Consider the following 20680-nt stretch of genomic DNA (forward strand, 5'->3'; position numbering starts at 1 on the left):
AGAGTGTTGGTGCATAAAATTTATTTATTTGTAAAAAGTCAAAGTTGTTCTTTTAGGTAAGTTTTATCGCGGCTGTTTAAAATGCTTAAAATGGAATAATCACATTCAGGTCAGGTCAGAAATACCTCTTAAAATCACTCATTTAAACTCTCTAGCTCTGTTTGAGCCCACACTTTGGGTCAAAACTAATTTCCTTCTTCTTTACCTGAGAGACACCATATTAGTATTGGGCCATTTTGTATTCCACAAGCACATTTCTTACTTCTCCCTCACAGGGATGTCATGATTTACAGTGAAGAAGTGCGCCATAATCTTTTCTTTCACAGCAAGATTCTTGAGAGTTGAGGGAAGGCCGAATATATCGATAATATGGATTAATATAGATATATTAAATTGTTTTAGAGAAGAAAATAAATGATCAATTTTAAAAAGAAAGAAAATAAATCTCTGCAGTTGCTCCTCTTTTAGGAGATTTCCATTTTAACAAATGGTCCTGAACTAGAACTCAAAGTTTACCAATGGGAAGGGGCTTAACATACCTGTTGCAAAGAGAAGTAGATTCTGTAATCGTTACGTAAATGTATTCCATGTACATGTCTGCTAGATGTTTTCATTGCTGTTTCATAGAAATTAATTGAGAATGGTGGTCAGGGGGGTTCTATTAGCAATTGGTTCACCAATTAAAAAAGAAAAAAATGTATAAGTAACTGTTAAGCTTTCCATTTTCGAAAAGGAGATTCAACTTTTTTTTTTTTTTTTAAGACTTTGTAAGAATTTGACCCATTGAAGAAGAATCATTGCACAAGTAGACTACAACAAAATTAATCCTCTGCATTTGACCCATCCTATATCTAGCAGCAGATGGCAGCCGCACTGGACAGGAGTGTTAACCCTAACATACATGTCTTTGATGGTGACTCCCCAGGGAAAGGACTTGGGACAGCCGGGATTCAAACCCAGGACCTTCTTGCTGTGAGAAGCGACAGCAGAGTGGTTAGTTTCTCAGTAGTGAAGTGTCCAGCAATGTTGTGCTATGTTATAAATGATGGGAACTAAAAATATTAATACCATTAATTATATGACCTTTTTATGATTTGCATGACCATTCCCTATTTCTATAACTTATTTAATGCATTTTCTCCATTTTATGTACCTTTTCAAACCATATTATTTTATTGAGCAGTTATTGGCACAGCAAGGTCCTTGGGGATAAATACAATTTTATACTCTCTGTAAAGTTTAGTTCCGGCATCAGATGGTCAAGCTCAGAAACTTGGATTCTTGCTTGGGAAAATAAAATAAAATAAATGATCTCCATAATACTCTTGTCAGTTATGCAGCAGCAGGTGGTCAACTACTAACCCCAATACTTGACAACAGAACAATAAGACTACAACAACCCCGTGCTTATCTTTGCGGACAAGTGGGAAACAGGCAGTTGGAGGAGGAGGAGGAGGAGGAGGAGGAGGAGGAGGAGGAGGAGGAGGAGGGAGGGAGCTTTTGTCAATGAATTTCTGTGAAAAACTAAAAAAAGACAAATTATGTCTTCCTTAGGAAAGAAACGCTCCTCCAAATGATCAATGGAACAAAATGATAAAACATTAAGTTGTAAAATAGATGTTTCAAATGAAACAAATCTTCTGTTTTCTACCCTTCATACCTCTCCGTTTCATAATACTTATGCTGCATTCGCATGGAACACGGTAGACGGCAACAGGATAACGGCACGGGGGAGCGAGGGGGCGTTACGACAGCAAAACTAAACAAGTGTGATGATAAGTTACTACGGTGATGTACAAAGACTGCAATCAAATATAATAAACAAAATGAATTTGTGTCTGTTATTATATGTCTAAGAATTTTAGTAATGCATGTAGCAATTTATATTTTATTGCAAACTTAAATGAATGTTAAGTTCCCTCCAAATCGTACTGTCATTCCTTAATTTCCAACATGGACAGTGAAAGGAGAAATGCACTAGGCTTGGGCAGATATACAATTAAATCATCCATCAGCAATAGACTCCATCGATTGTGATTGACATTAATGATAGACTATCTAAAAAAATAATAATTGTATCCGCCAGGAAAAATCAGAGCATTGAAACAGTGTTAGTATAATTTACCGTGTTCTGAAACTGGAGCGGAGTGGGAGAGGAGGCTCTCACCCTCTCTGCTCAGAGCTGTCAAGTAACCACTTGTGATCGGATCTCTCCCTGCTCTACGTGCAGAATCTTGTGATTATAATACAGCAATATATAATATAATCTCATAGAGAAAGATTTACATTCATTTTATTTTCCTTGGTTTCTTAATTGTATAGAAAATGAAAAACATAACTCACTAACTCAGAGAATTGGATTGGATTTATTTATTTATTTTCCCCCCTCTAGAACAGGGGTGTCAAACATACGGCACGCAGGCCGGATCAGGCCCGCCAACAGGTTTAATCCAGCCCGCGAGATGATTTTGCAAAGCATAAAATTGTTCTAAATTCTAAATGTGTCCAGTGGGTGTCGCAATAGCAATTCTGTTAAGCAAGCAAACTGTTTATACTGGGGCTGAACAAGTAGGCTACGGCCAGTCCAGAGCTAGCTTGTCATTCTGCCTGACCAATTTGCCCACTGCCCCAAAATGTCTCTGTCAAAAAAGAGAAAAGTGGATGCAGAGTGCAGAGTTTTCCAAGAAAAATGGTCATCCCACTATTTATTCACAGAAGTGAATGGGAAAGCTGTGTGTTTGGTGTGTTCACAGCATGTTTCAGTGCTGAAAGAATATAACCTTCGTCGCCACTATGAAACTCTTCATGCCGACAAATACAACAACTTTAAAGGACAACAGAGAAGAGAGAAGGTGAATAAATTATTGGCGGTTCTGAAGAAACAGCAGTCTGTGTTTACGCGTAGCCGAGAAATCAGTGATGCTGCAGTGAAAGCCAGCTACATTATAGCTAATAAAATTGCAGTGGCTTCAAAGCCATATATTGAGGGGGAATTTGTAAAAACATGCATGCTGAAGGCTGCGGAGATTGTGTCCCCTTAAAAGCGCCAGGCTTTTGCAAATATCAGCCTGACAAGAAATACAGTTGCAGACAGGATTTCTGATCTTTCGGCGGATTCGGACAGCCAATTGAAGCGCAGAGTAAAGTCATTTATTGCTTTTTCAGTTGCAATTGACGAAAGCACGGACATTACTGATGTTGCGCAACTGGCAATATTCATCCGCGGAGTTGATGACACTATGACTGTCACCGAGGAGTTTGCGGAGTTGGTGCCAATGACGAACACCACAACAGCAGCTGATATTTTCACCGCACTCGTCTGCGCACTGGACAGGCTCGAAGTGGACTGGTCCCGCGCTGTCAGCCTAGCTACAGATGGTGCGCCCTCAATGGTCGGGAAAAAAGCAGGTGTTGTGACAAAGTTCAGAGAGAAAGTGCAGACTACAAATTGAGGACGTGATTTTTTGACTTTTCACTGTATTTTGCATCAGGAGGCTTTGTGTTGCAAGGCATTAAAGATGGATAACGTCATGAAAGTGGTCGCCCAAACTGTTAATTTCATCCAATCCAGAGGCCTGAATTACGGTCAGTTTGGTGGATGTTACAGAGCACTTGAAAAACTTGAACAAAATGCTGCAAGGGCGCAACAAAATTGTCACGCAGTATTATGACAGCATATGTGCGTTCACGTTAAAGCTGGCATTGGGCGAGACGCCACTTCCAGGTGGTGATGCAGCTCACTTTCCTTGTCTAAAAGATGTGTGCGCGACCCAACATGCCACAGACATGAACACGGTTCAAAGATAAAATAACGGGACTATTGCGGGAGTTTGAGACACGCTTTCAGATTTTTGGTGAACTAGAGAAAGACTTCAAAGTTTTTTGCTCGCCATTTACCGCAAATGCTTCTGATCTGCCCGTCAACATCCAACTTGAAATAATAGACTTGCAGTGTGACTCCGATTTGAAGGGCAAGTTTGCAGCAGCTGGCTTGGACACATTTTATGAGTATCTCTTGCCACGTTACCCCAACTTGACAGCCCTTGCTGCAAAAGTGTTGTGCATGTTTGGAACCACATATCTTTGTGAGCAAGTTTTCTTTGTAATGAGCATCAATAAAACAAAGCTGCGCTCAAGGCTCACAAACAAGCACTTGAATAACATCCTGAAATTGGCTACCATTCAGGATGACGCCTGATATTGATGCACTTGTGAAAGCACAGGATTAATATGTGGAAATGACAAATGAGGTATTTGATACATAAAAGAGTTGTTTTATTTATTGATTATTTATTTTGTATTTTGTTCAATCCCAGATAGGCTGTGACTTAAAATTTAATGGCTTTGTAGATACACTGAGACGAAGTCTAAGTTCTTTTTGGAGTAAAACAAAGAAAACAATCTGAAGTTGTCGTTATTTTTACGTTTTTATGCCATGATTTTACTGATCCGGCCCACTTGAGAACAGATTTTCCTCCATGTGGCCCCTGAGCTAAAATGCGTTTGACACCCCTGCTCTAGAATCTAGCCACGGGGGGTGCACAAGCCAGTGTATCATCAGTGCCAGTCCCAAGCCCGGATGAATAGAGAAGGTTGCGTCAGGAAGGGCATCCGGCGTAAAAACCATGCCAAATCATACATGCGGACAACAAATCTGATTTCCATACCGGATCGGTCGAGGCCCGGTTAACAACCACCGCCACTGGTGCCGTTAGCCAACAGGGTGCCAGTGGAAATTGTACTACTGACAGCCGAAGAAGAAGAAGAAGAAGAGGGGAAGGCGTGTCCAGAGACAGCAAAGTTGAGAGTAGGAACTTTGAACGTTGGCACTATGAAGGGTAAAGAGAGGGAGCTGGCTGACATGATGGAGAGAAGGAAGGTAGATGTACTATGTGTACAAGAGACCAGGTGGAAGGGGAGTAAGGCCAGGAGTATTAGAGCCGGGTACAAACTGTTCTACCAAGGAGTGGATGACAGGAGAAATGAGGTAGGGATAGTCATGAAGGAAGAATATGTCAAGAGTGTTTTGGAGGTGACGAGAGTGTCGGACAGAGTAATGAGCATGAAGCTGGAAATTGATGGGGTGATAATGAATGTGGTCAGTGCATATGCTCCCCAAGTTGGGTGTGAGCTGGAAGAGAAAGAATTCTTTAGTGAGTTGGATGTAGTGGTGGAGAACGTCCTCAAGGAAGAGAGTGGTCATTGGAGCAGATCTCAATGGGCATGTTGGCGAATGGATCAGAGACATAGGAGAGGAATGTGGAAGGACAGATGGTGATGGATTTCGCCAAAAGGATGGAATTGGCTGTTGTGAATACGTACAGTATTTCAAGAAGAGGGAGGAACACAGGGTGACATACGAAGAGAAGTGTACTGGTACCCATCTTCAAGAATATTTATTTATATACCCTTATCAGTCCCACAACAGGGAAATTTGAAATTTCTCTGCATTTACCCATCCTAGTATCTGATGTATCTAGGAGCAGTGGGCTGCCATGTAGAGGTGACCAGGGAGCAGTTAGGGGGTTAAGTGTATTGCTCAAGGACACATTAGCACACTACCAGGAGGAGCCTGGGATCGAACCAGCAACCTTCTGCTTCTACTCGACGACCCGCTCTACCTCCTGAGCTACCGCCCCATGGGGGAGAAGACGTACATAAGACAACCATCCATCCAGACTTTATAAGGGAGAGGTACAGAGCTGTAGTAACTACAGGGGAATAAAGTTGATCAGCCACAGCATGAAGCGATGGGAAAGGGTAGTGGAGGCTAGGTTCAGACTAGAGGTGGGGATCAGCGAGCAACAGTACGGTTTCATGCCAGGAAAGAGTACTACAGATGCAATGTTTGCTTTAAGAATGCTGATGGAAAAGTACAGGAAAGGCCAGAGGGAGTTGCACTGCATCTTTGTGGATTGAGAGAAAGCATATAATAGGGTGCCAAGGAAGGAAGTGTGTGGTATTGCATGAGGAAGTCGAGGGTGGCAGAGAAATACGTAAGAGTGGTACAGGATATGTATGAGGGCAGTCAGACAGTAGTTAGGTGTGCAGTAGGTGTGATGAAGGCATTCCAAGTGGAGGTGGGATTGCATCAAGGATCAGCAATGGTGATGGATAGGTTAACAGATTAAATCAGGCAGGACCGTGGACTATGATGTTGGCGGATGACATTGTGATGTATCGCAAGAGTAGGGCGCAGGTTGAGCAAAATGTCCTTACAATCCTCATTATTAATCCACTGATTAATTAAACTGGATTTTCAATAGAAAGTAATTTAAGAAATCGAAATTTGGCTTATAAGGAGGGAATATGTGGATATGTGTGACCTTTCCTGCTCATATAGAAGGCCTACCGACTGTCAAGCTCCAGAATCGCTGGCTTTTTGTCTATAATTTATTGTATGCTCGATGTTTTTGTAGAAATTGAGAGAAGCTTGGTCGCCCCGGTGGCTCACCTGGTAGGGCGCACCATTTTCAAGACTAAAGTTCTTGCCACAGTGGTCCGGGTTCACCTTGGCACAAGACCATTTGCTGCACGTCAACCCCTGTCTCTCCGTACTGTTACTGTCCAATAAAGCATGAAAATGACAAAAATTTTGAGAAGCCGAGTTAAAGTATCGAGTGGGTTAGTCACGCACGGCGCAGTGTCAAGCGCACAACCTCATTTCAATTACTTTACAGTGGTATAAAATCTCAAACATATTGTGGTTTTCTCAGATTAGCATTTGATCTTGTAGATGTAACCAGTTGGCTAGATAGTTTGGTTTAGTAGCACAACCCTTGACCAGCTAAATACACAGATTTTATTGAAAAGGGGTTTGTAACAATTATTAGGGATGCACCGATTATGAAATTCTGGGCCGATACTGACACCGATGTTTACAGGGGACCTTTTATGCTACTTAATTTTTTTTTTTTTTTAAATACCACTCAAATGATCCATTCCAGCCCTTCTAACAGCTCTAAAACCCTCCTGTTCCCAACAGGCTGTTTGTGTGTGCCGCTTTAAATGTAAATGAGTTGCCAGGCCCCTAGCTCTGTGAGCCAATGGGGTTTGAGGACAAGTTCCACACTGGTTTTGAGCTTTACTTCTGTGTTCTGTTGTATTTAGTCCCTAAACTTTCACTGATTTCACCTTATCGGTCCACCAAAATTAATTTCTTATCAAATTTGAGGCGAGAAATAAGCAATCTGGTTCATTCTGACTTTCATTGCCGTTCTCCGAGCTTGTGGGGAGCACTGCATGCAGGGATTTTGTTTCATATAAATGTTGGAAAATAAAATGAATACTATTAATTCCTCATTATTTTAAAAGATTTGGGCAGGTCTGTACACAATGTCCAGCCAACAGAGCCCTTCCCGGTGGTGCTCCAGCCGTGGGTGGAGCTACTCAGATCTAGGGTAGTTCAAATTCTACTGGTCCAATGCTTGGGAGACAAATCTGAAGGACTTATTTCATCATATGTTTTATGACTGAAGCAGAAAAACTGAAAAAAATGAAAAAAACAGACTGGGTTGTCTTATTTCACAGTTTGTATGGTAGTAGGCCCTTCAGAGACCCAAATGTATATGCACAAGGACTGAAAAAGTGAGTTTTCATAATAGGTCCCCTTTGAAATAACAGTTGATAGTAGATACCAATGTTTCTTTTGTTGTGCCAGGGAAACAAAGCAATCCTCATTAGAAAAAATAACTTAACTGTTTTAATTCTTTCAGTGCTTCTTTCACACTATCTTTGAATGAGCACAAATTCAATCATCCTGGGAAGGCTACTGTTGTCGGGGGGTGGATTACCGACACAATTTACAGCTCAAAATTGATGTGATAACTAGGGTTGATGTGGTTATCGGTGTGAGAACACCGATTACATTACTTGCCCACCATTGTTTTACAGTTTTTGTGCTTACATAAAAATAAAACCAATTTGGTTAATTTTCCTGTATCAGCGCTGACGTTCATCAAATGAAAAAAATAATTTGAATGCGTAAAATGCTAAGCATGTTATCAATACTTGGTCGGACACTACAAAACTAAAGTGGCTGCTTTGTAAGCGCACAGGACACTCAGCACTACTCTCCCCTTTGTGCAGTTTCATCAATCTGTCAAAGGTTAACCCCCTTAAAAAAACATTATTGGATGCAAATCTAAATTCTTTGTCCCACTCATTTTTGCTCTTGATCATACTGAGTAATATTTGTATTATTAGTTTTCTGCCCCTGCTTCAGTGTGCGTGTGTGGTGCGCACACCTGCTACATCGGCTCAACAGATAGTTAACAGTTTTTCCAAGAATGAAGCAGCTTGTACCGTTCAAACTTTTACTTAGAAAGTACTGTAAAAAGACAAACGTGTTTTCCATCCAACCGGATCAAAAAAGAAAGCATGTGGCGGCTCACTTCCGCATGTGTCATCAAACCCAAACTACGGCAAGATCGATAGTACAAACAACATTGCGTTTAGAGTTACCACTAGGGTCGCCCTTTCCCCAGATAACATCAGAACATCACACTCCCCGCTTGTTATAATGTATTATAACACTATTCCCCTTTTTACAAGTAAAACAACTTCAGACTGGTCTAGAATACACCCGCTGAGTACCCTGTCTGACCACCCTCACATCTACTTTGCGGACTTTAGTCTTTGCTGGGAATGGCGTTCACCCCACTCCGACTGGCCATTCGTTCCGCTTGACCTGTGCATCCTTGAGCAGCACAACATCTCCTTGGCTCAGGTTTGGCTTGTCCACGTGCCACTTTCTCCTTGGTTGGAGTGACTCCAGGTACTCCTGACGCCAGCATTTCCAGAATGCGTCGGCCAACGCCTGTACCTGCCTCCACTGCTTGTTGATGTAGCCCAATATGATTCGGCTATCTGTGTAGAATGTGACCTTGTGGATGTCTGTCGAGTTCTTCTGTAATCAAGTCCGCCATTTCAACAGCCAAGACAGCACCACAAAGTTCGAGCCGTGGAACAGTATGTGGGGGATGAGGAGCCAGCTTTGACTTGCCCATGACGAATCCAATGTGAATGTGTCCGTTTTCATCTGTTTCTTTAACATAGGCCACTGCTGATATGGCCATAGTGGAAGCATCAGATAAGACACAGAGTTCTCTGTGTTTTGTGGAGCACAAGGAAAGGGGCACATAGGGTCTTTCAATCTGAAGCTGCTCAAGCTCACAGAGTGAGTTGGTCCACATTTTCCATTGTTCCTCTTTTAACGCTGGCAGACAGCTCCCTGACTAAGGCCTTTCCTTGAATTGTGACAGGTGCCACATAGCCCAGGGGGTCATAAAGCCCATTGACAGTAGACAGGATTCCCCTTCTAGTGAATGGCTTCTTCTCTTTGGCTACATGGAAAGTGAATGTACAGTGGGGCAAAAAAGTATTTAGTCAGCCACCAATTGTGCAAGTTCTCCCACTTAAAAAGATGAGAGCGGCCTATAATTTTCATCATAGGTACACCTCAACTATGAGAGACAGAATGGGGGGAAAGAATCCAGGAAATCACATTGTAGGATTTTTAATGAATTAATTGGCAAATTCCTTGGTAAATAAGTATTTGGTCACCTACAAACAAGCAAGATTTCTGGCTTTCACAGACCTGTAACTTTTTCTTTAAGAGGCTCCTCTGTCCTCCACTCGTTACCTGTATTAATGGCACCTGTTTGAACTCGTTATCAGTATAAAAGACACCTGTCCACAACCTCAAACAGTCACACTCCAAACTCCACTATGGCCAAGACCAAAGAGCTGTCAAAGGACACTAGAAACAAAATTGTAGACCTGCACCAGGCTGGGAAGACTGAATCTGCAATAGGTAAGCAGCTTGTTGTGAAGAAATCAACTGTGGGAGCAATTATTAGAAAATGGAAGACATACAAAACCACTGATAATCTCCCTCAATCTGGGGCTCCACGCAAGATCTCACCTCCTGGGGTCAAAATGATCACAAGAACGGTGAGCAAACATCCCAGAACCACACGGGGGGACCTAGTGAATGACCTGCAGAGAGCTGGGACCAAAGTAACAAAGGCTACCATCAGTAACACACTACGCCGCCAGGGACTCAAATCCTGCAGTGCCAGACGTGTCCCCCTGCTTAAGCCAGTACATGTCCAGGCCCGTCTGAAGTTTGCCTGAGAGCATTTGGATGATCCAGAAGAGGATTGGGAGAATGTCATATGGTCAGATGAAACCAAAATATAACTTTTTGGTAAAAACTCAACTTGTGTTTGGAGGAGAAAGAAAGCTGAGTTGCATCCAAAGAACACCATACCTACTGTGAAGCATGGGGGTGGAAACATCATGCTTTGGGGCTGTTTTTCTGCAAAGGGACCAGGACGACTGATCCGTGTAAAGGAAAGAATGAATGGGACCATGTATCGTGAGATTTTGAGTGAAAACCTCCTTCCATCAGCAAGGGCATTGAAGATGAAACGTGGCTGGGTCTTTCAGCATGACAATGATCTCAAACACACCGCCCGGGCAACGAAGGAGTGGCTTTGTAAGAAGCATTTCAAGGTCCTGGTGTGGCCTAGCCAGTCTCCGGATCTCAACCCCATAGAAAATCTTTGGAGGGAGTTGAAAGTCTGTGTTGCCCAGCGACAGCCCCAAAACATCACTGCTCTAGAGGAGATCTGCATGGAGGAATGGGGCAAACTACCAGCAACAGTGTGTGAAAACCTTGTGAAGACTTACAGAAAACGTTTGACCTCTGTCATTGCAAACAAAGGGTATATAACAAAGTATTGAGATGAACTTTTGTTATTGACCAAATACTTATTTTCCACCATAATTTGCAAATAAATTCTTTAAAAATCAGACAATGTGATTTTCTGGATTTCTTTTTCTCATTTTGTCTCTCATAGTTGAGGTATACCTATGATGAAAATAACAGGCCTCTCTCATCTTTTTAAGTGGGAGAACTTGCACAATTGGTGGCTGACTAAATACTCTTTTGCCCTGCATCGAAGATTGCTTGCATGAAGTTGAAGAAGTGTTCTTTCATGGCATGTTTCTTCTCCAGCATGCGGCGGAGGGAGGCGAGGCGGTTAACAGCATGTTGTCTGTTGTTGGGCAGACGCGGCCTGTTTGGCCTGAATGGCAGCGGTGCTACCCAGCACTGTGCTTCGTTCATGTAGACTTCCTTATCCATAAGGTCAAGGAACAGCTCATCTTCGATGGAAAGGCCAAATTGGTCGTCGCGTTGTGTTCTTTGAAACTTGTTCTGCCCAGGCTGTCTGTTTCATCGGCTGCATGAGACACATATGGAGAGATGTGGCGTGGCACAGGGCTGTCAATCTTCTCTCTCTGTTAAGCTGCTGGTGCATGGGCTGAGGAGGGATTGGCGCCCACTCCAAAACACACTGGTTCTGAAGACGCTGGCAGTGGTGGGTTTGTGTGCTCCTTCCAGACACACATCTCCAGTTATCACCCATCCAAGGTCGAGTCGCTGGGCAAGCGGTGCGTTGTGTGGCCCATTACATTGTTCCCACACTTTGTGCACCTGAATTTAGTCTCTCCCAAGGAGAAGAAGGATGCGTCTGTGTCCAGGAGTGGGATTGGGATTTTGTCTGCCAAGTGTTTGAGGTGAGGATGATGTCTGGCTACGTCTGGTGATGGTATTGCAGACCTGTCGTCTGGCAGCATGTCGCACCCAATCAGAGTAGGCAAGGGAATGTGGATGTTGCCGTCTAATGACTCCACCATGAAGTTGCTGGCTCGCCGTCCGGCCGTATCCACCACTCCTGAACATGTCTTCAAAGTGTATCTTGTTCCTGTGCCTTGAATTCCGAAATGTTGGAAGAATTCAGTTTTGCCTAGGGACTTGTTGCTCTGGTCATCAAGAACAATGTAGGTCTTCATGGCTAGGTCTCTTTGGCCCTCAGGATACACTAATGCAAGACAGATTTTGGAGCATGATTTTGACGTGTTCATACTTCCACAGATATCCGTGCATTTGGACGTCACAGACGGAATGGCTTCCAGCGGTTGTCGCTCCCCGCTGTGATCTACGGTACTCACGTGGGCATCGGTTTTCCATGGGGCGGGCCCTGGATGTAGCGCTGATGGGTGTTTGTCGCTGTTGCACTCTTGGCACAGCACAGGCTTGCCACAGTCTTTAGCAACATGAGTGGACGATGCACAGCATTTAAAACAGATGCGTTTTCCTTCAGATACGCTTTCCTTTCTTCCAGAGTTTTGTTTCTGAAGCCACAACATTTTCTCAATGGATGAGGTTTGTCATGTAGTGGACATTGTTTGTCGGGGTCATCGTGTTTCCTGACTGCTGTGGTGTTATCGTTGCCGCCGCCACTTGTTGAGATTTCAGTCCTTCTCACAGCAACTGATGTTTTCGTGTGATGACTGGACGGCTGGAAAACACTATTTTCTGTCTTTGTTGCACACCATGCTGCTGTTATGCTCGCGAAGCTGGGATCATTGTGTGTTTTTGCTTGTTCACTGACAAAGTTGACGAAGGCTGAAAAGGGAGGGTATGAGACTTTGTGTTGATCCTTGTAACGTGATCCTACAGTAATCCACCTCTCTTGTAGGTTGGACGGGAGTTTCTGGACTATTGGGCTAACTCCGTGGGAGGTGTTGCGGTATGAGAGACCAGGTAAATATCCATTTGCCCTGGCTGCTTCCAGTTCCATGAGAATGTCTCCCAGTTCTCTTAGCTTGTGGTTTTCTTTGGCTGAGATTTTGGGAAAATCTTCAACTTTTCTCAGAAGCCCAAGCCATTTGCACAGCAGATCAAGCTCCTCTCTGGCTGAGAGTTTTAGGTCATCAGTAGAACCGATAAAATATGCCTTCCAGGCCCAGTAGTCCTCTGGCTTGTCCTCAAACTTCATCAGGCCCGAACTCACCAGTTCACGTCGCATCAGATACTTCCCTAGGTCTGTTTCAGCCACTGCATTAGATGGTCTTGTGTTGTACCTAGGGAATGACGTTATGTGGAAAGGCTGGGAAGGTTTGAAATCATCACTGGTTGGTTTCAGGTTGTGGGAGAGCTCTCTGTAGCTGTATGATTTTCTCTGTGCAGTGCTGGTTACCTGATTTGGGGTCCAGGTGGCTTCTCCTCTGTGTGTGTGGTGTCGAGGCAGGTCAATAAATTTGTGGTCAATGATGTCAGACGCATGGCCCTGGTTTTCACATCTGTTTGCTTCACCGCTGTCCATGGTAGGCTGGCGCACTGGTCAATGTGAGGTATACTGCGGCCTTGCATCTGATGGTAAGACTGTGACTATATTTCCTATATTGGCTGCTTTTACACACTGGTAGGACTGGTGACCTGGATGTGTAACAGGAATCTGCATTTCAGCATTTTTCTTATGAATTTCAACTTGGGTAAGCGGCGCTGTGTTCATTTTAATTGGGTTTGACAGCACATATTCATATTCTTCTTCAGCAGCTGCTTCTAGGATTTCAGCTTCGGCGTTAGTGGTAGCCGCTGCCTTGCTAATTTCAGTTCGTGCAGACTGGCGTTAAGAATGGCTTGTTGTTTCATTAGCTCTGCCTCTTGTCTAGCGAATGCGAGCTCCGCACGTGCGGCTTCTGCTTTAGCCCGTGCTTGCAATGCCATAGAGTTAGCTACAGATTATCTGCTGGATCTTGAGCAGTTGGATATTTGTGATCTTGTTTCTAGTTCAACAAAATCCTCTGTCGCTTTTTAGTGACTTGCTGATTGCTTTAGTCATTTTGTTTTTGACTTACAGATCAGACGAACGCTGGCCGTTGGAAGAGTTGTCTTTTTACTTTTCTGCTCCCGCTTCAGTGTGTGTGTGTGTGGCGCGCACACCTGCTACATCGGCTCGACAGATAGTTAACAGTTTTTCCAAGAATGAAGCAGCTTGTACCGTTCAAACTTTTACTTAGAAAGCACTGTACAAAGACAAACGTGTTTTCCATCCAACCGGATCAAAAAAGAAAGCATGTGGCGGCTCACTTCCGCATGTGTCATCAAACCCAAACTACGGCAAGATCGATAGTACAAACAACATCGCGTTTAGAGTTACCACTAGGGTCGCCCTTTCCTCAGATAACATCTGAAAATCACAATTAGGTTGAAATTTTATTGAACAAATACAATTCAAATTAAATGAACAAAATAGCACCTGCCTCTTTTAAAGTTTCTGTATGGGACTGTAGAAAGGGGAAGGGAGATCCGGAGTAGTTTCGCAACAGCGCTGAGCAGAGAGGGTGAGAGCCTCCGCCCCCTCTCTCCTCTCTCCCTCTCGGGGCTCCAGTCTCAGAAGACGGTTTACTGTGCTTACACCGTTTCAATGCTCAGATTTTTCCTGGCAGATAAAAAAAAAAACCGTCTGTCATCAATGTCAATTTCAACCGATGGCGTCGATTGTCGATAGACGATCGTAAATCTGCCCAAGCCTACACAGCAGCTACGACCCACGCACGAAGATCCGCACAAGAGTAAATACGTAACTGGCGTATGATAGAGACGTCATCAGCATGCAACATGCCCACTCGCTCGCTGTGAATGATCTGGGCAATTGCCTTCTCCGTTCGCACATGGGCTCAATTGGACATTACTAAGACTTTGTACTAGGGTGCTGGCTGAGTAAAGTCCAAGTCAAATGATGCAGACATTTGTGTTCACACATACAGCTCATCCGGGTAAAGTCCAGATAATTTCAGGTTTACAGTGCAGGTGTGAAAGCAGCACTAGACTATCAACTAGCCTGTCTTTGGATACAATCAATAAAGGGTCCCCAAATCTTCACATATAATGTGTAGGTATTAGTGGGATCATAATGATAATGATGATGCTTCACTGGATTGTTGCAGTTTTAGCTGTGGCTTCTTATGTTGGTCCAGCTGTTTGCTGTGTCTGACTCAGCTATGATTGGTAGGTGGGGTCATAAATGACAGAATAAAATATGTAGAACAGTTTAGCCGTCGCTTGTCATTTGACTGTATTATGTCAAACTCTATTATTAATATTTCTGTCATTACTGCGATGATTATTACCTTCTCCATCATATAGCGACTTGTTTTAAAAAACAAGAAGTACCGAGGGTCACGGAGAAAGTCTCCCTATTTGTTTCGTTACATAAGGAGAAATAAAAACACACCTGACCCGCGCATCTTCGGCATCGTCGGAGAGGGAGACAGGTGCGCAAAATGTGCCTCGATCGCCCACCGCTGTGTTATTTGTTGAAAACATGTCATTTGTTCGTCGTCATGCGTTTATTTTTCCGCGAATTAAAATTTGCGCTCCGAGGGGGCGACATGCGCAACACACAAAGCCTCACTATGCTTGGCTCTCTTGGATCATCATACAGTTATTCTGTCTTGTATTAATTTACAAAAAAAATTTAAGAAAAAAAAAGGAATCGGCTCTCAGACGGGAGCCCACTCCCATGGTTATCTATAAAAGCAGCCGGCTCATCGAGCCCACTACTTCGCGACCGACACATCACTGTTGCAAAGGCAGATCTCGCTGCGCCGCTGTCAGTGGATTTAAGTGTACGACCGTTTTCACCGAATATGATAATTCGGGAGTTCTTGTACGATTATTTGATTTTCGACAGCACTGCTGCTCACTACTAGCTAGGGTAGCACCGCCTAGCTTGCATGTTAGCTAAACGGCGACAAAATGTAGTCTGAACAGTCAGACGGTCATAGATGGACACACATAGACGGTACCATATAACTTAGAAAATCAACGCCAACTACCCAGCTTTTAGATACCAAAGACTACAAAGTGATAAAAGGCGTAAAAATCTTACATCTCTGGAACGTAAGAGCTGCCGTTGATTCCAAATCGATGATAAATGAAGGCAGGTGGTTTTAACTATAATGGGTAGCATTCCACAGAGGTATCCATGGCAGGGTTATGAAATTAAGACTCAATCGCGCCACGCATCCGTGGGTTCTCTAACTGACGTTTTCAAGTTGTTTCGGTTAAGAACACAACCTTTTACGAGGGAGGCGAGATATCAAACTAGCTAGCCGATTCCAATTAGAGCACAGCATCTTAAACCGCCCCTATTGTAAGCCACGCGAAGCTAGTACGTGCGCTAACGTGCTAACGCGGAAAGCTTTCCCAACAACAAAGGGGAAACGGGCATGACGGACTGAAAAAGGCTTCTGATGGAGGGACAAAGAGAAAAGCTTACCACCATTTCGAAGTGTCGGTTCGGTGGATGGGTTTGCTTCTGGAGAACCTCCGTGGTTTTGTTAATCCAGCCTGCCGTTTCATGTGTTGCTGGTATGTCGTCCATTTAATTAGTCGAGTTTAATTAGCTTTCTTCATACGAATACCGAACACTGCACGCCATTTAATGCGCCGTCGCTGTTTGAAACGCGTTCTCCGCTGTGATTACGAAGGAGGGACGAACAAACCGAAGGAGACGCGCCTCTACCCCCACTCAAAAGACGGAGGATAATGGGGGGGGGGGTCGCGTTTATTTATTTTATTGAGCTTGAATGCAATAATGGATGAATTATGAATTCCTAGATGTGATAATTAAATCCCTTGTTCAAGATCTTTATCGCGCGAGTGCAGTGAAATGACCAGGAGAAAACTCAAATCGCTGTGCAAAACCAAGTCGGAATCCGCTGGACGCTCCATCGCATCGGACCCTAACCAACCCCGGCCGTCCACATGATGTAGAAAAAAACATGATTCATCAGACCAGGCCACTTTCTGCCGTTGCTTCATGATCCAGTTCTGACGCTCATGTGCCCATTGTAGGCACTTCCAGCGGTGGACAGGGCAGCATGGGCACTGACCGGTCTGCAGCTACATAGCCCCATATGCAGCAAGCTGCGATGCACTGTGTTCTGACACCTTTCTATCATAGCCACCATTAACTTTTTCAGCATTTTGTGCTACAGTAGCTCTTCTGTGGGATTGGACCAGACGGGCTGGACCCCACACCCATCAATGAGCCTTGGGCGCCATGACCCTGGCACCGGTTCACAAGTTGTCCTTCCTTGGACCGCTTTTGGTAGGTACTAACCACTGCATACTGGGAACACCCCACAAGACCTGCTGTGTTGGAGATGCTCTGACCCAGTTGTCTAGCCATCACAATTTGGCCCTTGTCAAAGTCACTCAGATCCTCACGCTTGTCCATTTTTCCTGATTCCAACACAACTTCAAGAACTGACTGCTCACTTGCTGCCTAATATATCCCACCTATTGACAGGTGCCATTGGAACGAGATTAGAAATGTAATTCACTTCACATGTCAGTGGTTTTTATGTTGTGGCTGTTCGTTTTCTGATGAAACTTTCCTCATCTGACGAGTTAACCCAGTGAGAAATTGTAGGATACTTTTTTTTTTTAAGAATTCAGCACAAATGTGACTATAAATGCTCCATTCATATCATAACAATTAATTAAGACCAAAGCTAACAATTAATTGCTCAACAAACATCTATTTTAGCTGTGCTTTGACTTGTACGATTATGTGTTTATTTAAAACAGATAATTTTCACACCACATATCTGGGTCATGGAGGCAGCACGCTTAATATGGTGGCCCAGACATCCTTTTCCTGAGCAACTTCCTCCAAGCTGGGAGATACAATCCTTCCAGCGGCTCTCGAGTTGGCCCCCGGGTCTCATCCCAGTTGGCTGTACCTGGTACACCTCCAAAGGGAGGCGTCCAGAAGGCATCCTTACCAGATACCCGAACCAACTCAACTGACTCCTCTTGATGCGGATGAAGCAGCGGTGCTACTCTGAGGTCCTCCCAGATAGGAGCGCTTCACACCCTATCTCTAAGGCGGAGCACAGAAAACCCTGCGGGGGAACCTTATTTCATATTTGGGACCTTATTCTTTCGGTCATGACCCAGAGCTCATGAGAATAGGTGAGGGGTGGAGCGAAGATGGACTTAGAACTTAGAATTTAGAGCTTTGCCTCTCAACCCAGCTGTCTCTTCCCGACAGTCTGGTACAGTACCTGCATTACTGCAGACACTCCCTCTTAAAGGGGAGCTATTATGAAAAACTGACTTTTTCAGTGCTTGTGCGCACACATTTGTCTCTGATGGGCCTACTGACACACACTTTGAAAACTGTGAAATCAGGAAACCCAGTCCATTTTTTGTGGGCAGCCTTTGTCAGAAAACATGTCCTGAAACAACCCATTAAGATTTTTGATCCCTTTGTATGTCACAGGGCCCACAGTAGAGTTAAAAATTGTCCCCCCAGCTGTGTAACTCAATAAATCGTTTAAAAGAAAGACGTATTAATACCAACTGTCCGTAAAGAAACTGCAGACGATGAAAATAAAAAATAAATTCTGCTTGTTTCTTTCAAAATTAAAAAAAAATAAAAAAATTATATATATATAAATATATATATATATATATATATATATATACACACACACACAGTAGATAGACTGTAGCGCATGATCCGCTGGGAGTTTCTCCAAAGAAAACCAATAAAAAGTGTGTTTTTCTTGTAGATATATTCATTTTATTTTCTGACGTTTACATGAAACAAAAAAAGTGCGGTGTCTCAGTGCAGTACCACAAGCTTGAAGTGCAGCAACAAAAAGTCAGAACAAACTTTTAAATTAGCCCTGGAATTTAACTTTTAAATTAGCCCAACCCGGAACCGGGAAGTGAAGCTCAAACCCCATTTGCTCACAGAACCCGGAACTTGTGCTCAAACCCCTTTGGCTCAGAGAACTTGGGGCCTCAGGAGGGTGGCTCCACCCCACACAAACAGGGCATCAGGAACCCAATAGATTGACACTGCATTCCAAATTATTATGCAAATGATATTTTTCTCAGATTTTCCTAAATAGTCGATGCAAATAACAGTCAATATAATTTAAGTCATCAACCGTTAGGGTATAATTCGAATGTTATTGAACAAACCTCCCAATGATAACAGTATTTTTTTCAAAAAAAACGGAAAAAAAAAACCTCAAAATGCACTGTTCTACATTATGCACAACAGAGTTTCAAAACATTTTATAGGTTGTAAAGAACTGAAAATGGTCATTCGTTGAATTTGCAGCATCAGGTCATATTTACTGAAATCAAAAACTAGTCCAATCAAAAAAATCTTAACAGGCCAAGTTACATGTTAACATCAGACCCCTTTTTTAAAATCACCTTCACAATTCTTGCATCCATTGAACTTGTGAGTTTTTGGAGAGTTTCTGCTTGAATTTCTTTGCAGGATGTCAGAATAGCCTCCCAGAGCTGCTGTTTTGATGCAAACTGCCTCCCACCCTCAGATCTTTTGTTTGAGGATGCTCCAAAGGTTCTCAATAGGGTTGAGGTCAGGGGAGGATGGGGGCCACACCATGAGTTTCTCTCCTTTTATGCCCATAGCAGCCAATAACACAGAGGTATTCTTTGCAGCATGAGATGGTGCATTGTCATGCATGGGGCCTACCAGCTCTCTCCCCATGATTCCAGCCAAAAACATGACTCCGCCACTTCCTTGCTGATGTCGCAGCCTTGGTGAGACATGTTGGCCATCCACTACTCCATCAATCTGGACCATCCAGGGTTGCATGGCACTCATCAGTAAACAAGACTGTTTGAAAATTAGTCTTAATCTATTTCTGGGCCCACTGCAACCGTTTCTGCTTGTGAGCATTGGTTAGGGGTGGCCCAATAGTAGGTTTATGCACAACTGCAAGCCTCTGGAGGATCCTACACCTTGAGGTTTGTGGGACGCCAGAGGCACCAGCAGCTTCAAATACCTGTTTGCTGCTTTGTAATGGCATTTTAGCAGCTGCTCTCTTAATCCCATGAATTTGTCTGGCAAAAACCTTCCTCATTATGCCTTTATCTGCACGAACCGGTCTGTGCTCTGAATCAGCCACAAATCTCTTCACACGCTCGCTTAAGTTTTTGTGTTTTCATACCTTGTCCAAGGTATTGCACTATTTGATGCTTTTCGGCAGCAGCGAGATCCTTTTTCTTTCCCATATTGCTTGAAATCTGTGGCCTGCCCAATAATGTGGAACGTCCTTCTTAAGTAGTTTTCCTTTAATTGGGCTCACCTGGCAAACTAATTAGCACAGGTGTCTGAGATTAATTTCAGTGATCCAAAGAGCCCTGAGACACAATACCATCCATGAGTTTAATTGAAAAACAAAAAATTAAATGTTTGACACTTAAATCCAATTTGAATAATAATTTGGAACACGGTGTAGAGGAATGACAGAATGGCTAGCATGCATAATCTGAGTGGTATTTTCAGCAAAAAACATCAAAAACATGTTTTGGGGACCTCAGAGACCTATATTAACCTCTTTAAAAACACCCTCATGAATAAGACTTTAACTCCTCCACTTGGGTCAGCTGCTCTCTCCACCCAGAGGAGACAGGCCAGAGAGAACCGTGGGCTCTGATTTGGAGATACTGACTCTCCCAACCGAGTCACTCGGCCGCAAGTCGTTCTAGCGAGTACGGCGATCAGTTTGCTAAGGCAAAGCGGACATCATCTGTAAAAAGTAGAAATGGAACTCATCTCCCCAAACTGGATACACTCCGGCCCTCGGCTAACTCTTGATATCCTGTCCATGAAAATCACAAACACAACAGCAGACAAGGCACACCCCTGCCCGAGCCCAACACCCACGGGGAACGGATTTGTCCCCGGTATCGCATACTTCCAGAGTACCTCCCAGAAATCCCCTTGTGGCATGCTGTCATAGGCTTTTTCCAAGTCTACAA

At 43.6% G+C, this 20680-nt stretch overlaps 1 protein-coding gene across 1 annotated transcript in view; it reads right to left on the minus strand.

Moving 5' to 3' along the window:
- arhgap33 (Rho GTPase activating protein 33) overlaps positions 1-16229 on the minus strand; it is a gene marked incomplete at its 3' end in the record, with an annotated part of 76963 nt that extends 60734 nt beyond the window's left edge. The window contains 1 exon segment of the mRNA XM_080004897.1: positions 16140-16229. Within this exon segment, the coding sequence (XP_079861023.1) occupies positions 16140-16145 (6 nt within the window). The 5' untranslated portion in view covers positions 16146-16229.
- Between the last annotated feature and the right edge of the window lie 4451 nt (positions 16230-20680).

This window comes from Zeus faber, assembly GCF_960531495.2.
Source record: "Zeus faber genome assembly, chromosome: 8".
Lineage (NCBI taxonomy): Eukaryota > Metazoa > Chordata > Actinopteri > Zeiformes > Zeidae > Zeus > Zeus faber.